The 6,460-nt window shown below is 41.4% G+C and overlaps 1 protein-coding gene across 1 annotated transcript in view; it reads left to right on the top strand.

Moving 5' to 3' along the window:
• Positions 1-6,353, top strand: part of PLS3 (plastin 3) — a gene marked incomplete in the record, with an annotated part of 72,858 nt that extends 66,505 nt beyond the window's left edge. The window contains 4 exon segments of the mRNA XM_027767047.1: positions 134-267; positions 2,054-2,177; positions 2,392-2,516; positions 5,126-6,353. Coding sequence (XP_027622848.1) covers positions 134-267; positions 2,054-2,177; positions 2,392-2,516; positions 5,126-5,258 — 516 coding nt within the window.
• Between the last annotated feature and the right edge of the window lie 107 nt (positions 6,354-6,460).

The following is a 6,460-nucleotide window of genomic DNA, read 5'->3' as shown; positions in this document are numbered from 1 at the left end:
GCGTGGGTTTAAGCCACTGGATCCAGGACTCAAACTACGGTCGACTACATGGGAGTCCAGCAACGTAGCCATTACGCCATCTGCTGGTCCCACAAATGACAGTCTTTAACCATTTACTTTTGTGTGTTTACAGCTAGAAAACTGCAACTATGCTGTTGAATTAGGGAAGCATCCTGCTAAATTCTCCCTAGTTGGCATTGGAGGGCAAGACCTGAATGATGGGAACCCAACCTTGACTTTAGCTTTAGTCTGGCAGCTGATGAGAAGGTATAGTACACAACTATAGCTGGTTAAGCTCACTAGAATGCAAGTCTTTCGTTTCATCCTCACTATGCAATATTTTTCATTTGCCAGAAGGCACATGTACTCACCAAAGAGAGAGACATGGGTGGGGCAGAAAGTACCCCCATGAGGAATGGTCACACTGAAGTCCCACTCTCCTCCATCTCTCCATCCTGTCAGGACTTCTTGTTTGCTTGTTTGTTTGTTTAGATTTTTGCTATAGGGTACATATTTCCAGGAGGGGCAGGGGAAATAAAAAATTACCCGTAGGGGCGTCGGCCACACTGCAATCCCATCTCCTCTACTCTCCTCTCAGGATTTTGGGAATGCACATACACCCACCCAGTGTGTTTTTGACACTGGGTCCGGATCTCAAAGCACAGAGTCATTTTTGGGGGAGGCTGCCTCAACCACCAGGCTACGGAGCCAGCCCCATCTTTATTATTCTTAATAAACAAATATGTCAATGAGTGCAGTGGTTAAAGTGCTGGATGTCCACATGACCAACTGTGGTTCAAGCCCCGGACCTGCTGGCTTGCTTTCTTACTTTACCCTTGTCTCTCTCTCTCTGTCTGGTCTAATTAAACAAAATTTAAAAATTAATAATAATAACAAATAAAATTAAGAAATAATTTAAAGAGAAAAAGAAAATGTCTCTTATGGGCCAGCAGTGGGTGTGATGATTAAGGACACCGGATTCCCACAGGGCCAACCACGGTTCAAGTCCCGGACCTGGTGACTTGCTTTCTCACTCTCCCTTTCTTTCTTTCTCTCTCTGTCTCTCTGATCAAATTAAAAAACAATAATAACGAATGGAATTAAATAAATAAATAATTCTTTTTAAAAAAAAAAAAAGGCAATGTCTATTATGAAAATACATAGGCATAGAATTCAAAATTGTTTGCACCAAAATGAGCACACACTTTCATTTCATTTTCCACACACTTTTTGAAATCCCTTTGAATGTTGGATATTCAGTAGACAACGTCTCCTTGTAAGTTAGGCCAAACTGTCAATACTCCTTTTCCTGTAGAAAGCCTAATGCCATAGATTCAAACCTAATTGAGTGTCGGTGACTAAAAAGCTCTCAGAAAAAAGAAATGTGACTACTCCCATGTCTTCATTTGAAAATGAAGATCTCTTTTTTTTTTTTTTTTTGGAGAGGTTTTTTGTTATAGGGCACGTGTGCACACCAGAAAGACAGAGAGAGAAATAGAGACAGAAAGCGAGAAATCACCCCGCAGGGGGGATGGCCACGCCACAATCCCTTCTCCTCCATTCTCCTCTTGGGAACTTGGGCACGCACGAATATGCACCCGGCATGAGTTTAAGCCACCCGGTCTGGGACTCAAACCGCGGTCGACTACATGAGAGTCCAGCAATATAGCCATTACGCCATCTGCTGGCCCACAAAAATGAAGATTTCTTACCCATCATGTTGCAAAGCATTCATGAGACTGAGTACCAGCCAGAACACAGCTTATTTGAAGTCATCACCACTGTGGGAGTAGTGCAAAACATGCCCACACTCGACTGCTGGGCTTGCTTGTTAAAGCATCATACATTTGGCCCCTACCACTGCATAAAGGAGATCAGTGGCCAGCCACTACTACTTGCAAATATTTACTTCACATAGTGTGAATCTTTTTCCGTGAACTCTTTAGTCTTTCCAAACTAAGGAATAAAAGAAATGGGAGACAAGGCATCATACTGACATCTGCATTACTCCTCATACATGGATTGTGACTGTTTCCCCTGCTGCTTCTCTTAGATATACCCTCAATGTCCTGGAGAATCTCGGAGAGGGTCAGAAAGCTAATGATGACATCATTGTCAACTGGGTGAACAGAACATTGAGTGAAGCTGGAAAATCAACATCCATTCAGAGTTTTAAGGTCAGAATCCATACCCAGCTATCAGACACTATGTTTGCTACATTGCTATCTGTAATTTGAAAGAACAACGCTGATTTCTTTGTGAGTGAGAATTATTGTTGGGTTCAGAGCAAAACGCTTAATTCACTGTGCTTTGTTTTGGCCACTTTATAGACATAAACACGTTCATTTGTAGTGCTGAAATTCTCTGATTTGTTCTTTTTTTTACACCTAGGACAAGACGATCAGCTCCAGTTTGGCAGTTGTGGATTTAATTGATGCCATCCAGCCGGGCTGCATAAACTATGACTTAGTCAAGAGCGGCAATCTCACAGAAGATGACAAGCATAATAATGCCAAGTAAGGGAGACTTTACTATCGTCAAAAGAACACAGGCTTTGCAGCCAGACAGATATGAAATTTTTTAAAGAATTATTTATTCCATTTTATTTATTATTATTTAATTCACTAGAGAGAGACAGAGAGATTGGGAAAGTGAGAAACAAAGTGAGAAAGAAAGCCACCGGGTCGAGTACTCAAACTGTGGTTGGCCGTGTGGGACTCCAGTGCCCCTACCGTCATGCCACCTGCTGGCTGGCCCCCAGCTCTGAATTCGAATCCAGGTTCCGCCATTTAACGATGGTATCAGTAGGCCAGGTGGTAGTGCAGTAGTAAAATGTAATGCTCTGTGAGACTAGACCACATTGGAAGATTCCAAGTTCATATCCAGAAACCTCTCTGAGTACACTATGATCCTGGGCTGTGTAAAGCTAGGGTTGGATCACAGCTTTGAGACCCCCCGGGAGGTGTTCTCTCTCTGTCTCTCACTCTCCTTCTTCCTCTCTCCTGGAAGAAATAAACAAACTTTTTTTAATGGTCATGTCACCTTGAAATCCCTTTTAGCCTCAGATTGCTCATCAATAAAATGGGGGCAGTAATACTTACCTTAGAGGTTTTGTAAAGATTGGATGGGGAAAAAAAATTGTAAAGAGCCTGGCATTGTGCCTGACCTACGAGGTATTCAATCGGTGTTGCTTTAGTAGATTACAGAACTAATGTCTTGATGCAAATCAAGTACAAATATACAAGGAAAAAATGAGCTAAGGATAGTCGTACTTTAGAATGCTTGTCTGTTGCACTTTTTTTTAAAGTTTATTTCTTCTGGGACCAGCAGGTAGTGTGGTGGTTAAGGTGCTGGACACTCCCATATGGCCGACCACGGTTCGACTCCTGGACCTGTTGGCTTGCTTCCCCCGCCCCCACCCCCGTCTCTCTCTGGTCAAATTAAAATAAATGAATAAATAATAAAATTTCAAAGTTTATTTCTTCCACAAAAGTGAAACACAGAGAGGAAAAGAAACACCTTCAGTAGGGTCTCATGATACAATACCCCTGCCTCGCCTTCCCAGCCAGCCAGGACCATGGGTGTATGCACCCAACATGTACAGGGTGACCAGAGAACAGAACCATAATCCTCTGGACGCAGCTTCCCTTGAGCAGTGCATTACCAGCGTGCCCTGAGCCAGCCCTCACTCTTCTTATTTTTTCTAAACACATTATTCACTTAGATTTCTTTTCCTATACTTACTTACTGCATATGTTGAGTTTACCTTTCTTGGTCCCCAAATTGGCAAGATCTTTGCTAGCCTTCAACAGAAAACTATGCCTTAAACGTTTTTTGGTATTTCATTTCTGTTTTGTTTTGTTTAGCTGTTCGCCCCAGGGCGTGTGCACTCACCAGAGAGGAGAGAGGGAAAAATGAGAGAAATCACCCCCTAGAGGGGAGGCCCATGCCGCAAGCCCTTCTCCTCCATTCTCCTCTCAGGATTTTGGGCACGCACATACACACATTCAGTGTAATTTTTAAGCCACTGGGTCTGGGACTTGAACTGTGGTCAACCTTGTGAAAATTCAGCCACCTTAACCACCATACCACTTGCTGGCCCCAGTTTCTTGTATTTCAATAATCTTAGAAAGTTTTTTCCATCTGTCTTCTTCCTTTTCACCGAAAGGCTAGACTTTGACCTGCTTTTATGGGAGACCCATGAACACTTTGCTAATATATACTGAGAATTAGCCCATGGCAAAGCTAGGTAGCATTTTTGCAAGACTGGATTTAGGCACATTTGTTTCTTCCTTGATCTACAGTGTACACCATTCTAGAACCTATTCCATTCGTTTATATGTACGCTTGTTATCCGTTGGTCAATTTCTCCTGAACTCCTCTACCTCCTAATCTGTGTAGTTTCTAGTATCTGCTGTTAGTCTCTCTACTTCTATCACATCTTTCAGCTTCCATTATTGAGCGAGGACCCTCAGTATTTGTTAAACAGAGACACATAGAGGCCAGCAGGTGGCGTAGTGATCGGAGCGCTGGACTCCCAAATGATGGACTGTCCATGTTAGAGTCCTAGGCCTGGCGTGCATGCCCAAAATCCTGAGAGAAGAATGGAAGAGAAGGGATTGCGCTGTGGCCATCCTCCCCAGGGGGTGATATCTCACTTTCTCTCTGGCGAGCACATGTGCCCTATAGCAAAAATCTCTCTCAAAAAAAAAAAAAGAGACACATAGTATTCCTCTTTCATAGCCTGATACATTTCACTCAGCTTTCTCATTCCCTCCCCACCCTCTCTCCAGCAAGTACACACACCCTATAGAAAATTTAAAAAAAAAAAAAAAAGATTAAATTCTTTCTGATTGAGACCAGCAGATGGTGTGGTGGTTAAGGCACTGGATACTCCCACATGGCTAACTACGGTTCGAGTCTCAGATCTGGTGGCTTACTTTCACTCTCTCTGTCTCTCTGGTCAAATTAAAATATATGAATGAATAAATGAAATGATATTAAGTAATTCTTTAAAAAAAAATCCTCATATCTTAGCCAAATGATTATGTAAGCAGAAATAGATGTGTCCTAAGTTCTTGACTGCCAAGAATTTCATCTTAATTTTTGTTTCCTCAAAAAATAGGTATGCGGTGTCAATGGCTAGAAGAATCGGAGCCAGAGTGTACGCGCTCCCTGAAGACCTTGTAGAAGTAAAGCCCAAGATGGTCATGACCGTGTTTGCGTGTTTGATGGGCAGGGGCATGAAGAGAGTGTAAAATAGTCAATCCGCATAAAATAACCTTGGTCCCAGGTGCATGATTCGCAAGTCGGCTATTTCCAGGCAAAGTGCTCATGGCTTAAGAAACTCTTGGTCATTTAAAGGACTTTTGTTTTTGATTAACAAGACTAGCTCGTCATGAGAGCTCTGTGGGGAACGAGTTGTAATAAAAATAACTCCTCTTTCTCACAGTCAATGTTGGATTGTCAGGCACACCTGAAATGCGCTCATAGCCAAACCGTCTTACTCTCTCCTAGGATACTGCCCTTCACCTTCCCTGTGGCTGTGTGTATCTTTTTCTTCCATCTTAGAATATCCCGCCCTTGGGACTTGCTTCGATGATTAGATACGAATATTATTAGTAAGTTTGCTTTCCATCCAATATGCTAGTTCTTATTCAGGAAGTATGATCGGAGGGTATTTGGATATGCATATCCTTTGCTTATCGATGTAGTACTGAAAATTTGCCAAGGTCACTGGCTGTCCAGAATGTATTAGAAACTTTCCTTATTCTTTTATTCTTAAAAATCAGTATCTTTTTACAGTATTCTTTCTACGTGATCCTTTTTTGTACATTTAAGAATATTTTGATTATCTTAAACAGGACTGCAGATTTTGCTACTTTTTTTAAGGGGTCTTCAAGTAAGTAAAATCATACATAATAGGTAGAAGAAAAATGTACTTGAAGTTGCATCATCCCTCTCTCATCCAAGCTGTACACAATTGAAATATTTTGTCTTAAATTACTTGATTCAATACGTGCTTGTTTGTGTTACAACCTACATCACCAAACTCTCTCTTTAAATTTAAAATGCTGGTGACTATGACACTTTTGAGGAGAGAGTGTGCTCAGAACTTAGGCAGGATTTGGTAGGCCGTGTATGCTGTGTGTACGATATATTTTTTAATGTTACACCTAAAATAAGGACATGTGGTCACTAAAAGGAAAAATATAAATGTAGGACTTATGTACTCTTGCTTTGTCAAGCTGTTTGCTCTAGTTTTTAAGATCATTCTGTTACTCTAACTCTGAAAAGTGATATAATCTGGTAGCAACCTAGTAGTTCCAATAAAGGCATTTACGTAATTAATAGTCTCTTCCCTTTTCTGGTCCTTTGGAATATGCTATAAAGTTTGTTCACTTTTTTTCTCTTTTTCTTTTGTATTCTATAAAATGAAGCTTGTTGGGGCCAGCAGATT

The sequence above is a fragment of the Tupaia chinensis genome, unplaced genomic scaffold (assembly GCF_000334495.1).
Source record: "Tupaia chinensis unplaced genomic scaffold, TupChi_1.0 Scaffold143886_1, whole genome shotgun sequence".
NCBI classification, from domain to species: Eukaryota; Metazoa; Chordata; class Mammalia; order Scandentia; family Tupaiidae; genus Tupaia; species Tupaia belangeri.
This window is presented reverse-complemented; position numbering and strand designations above follow the sequence as displayed.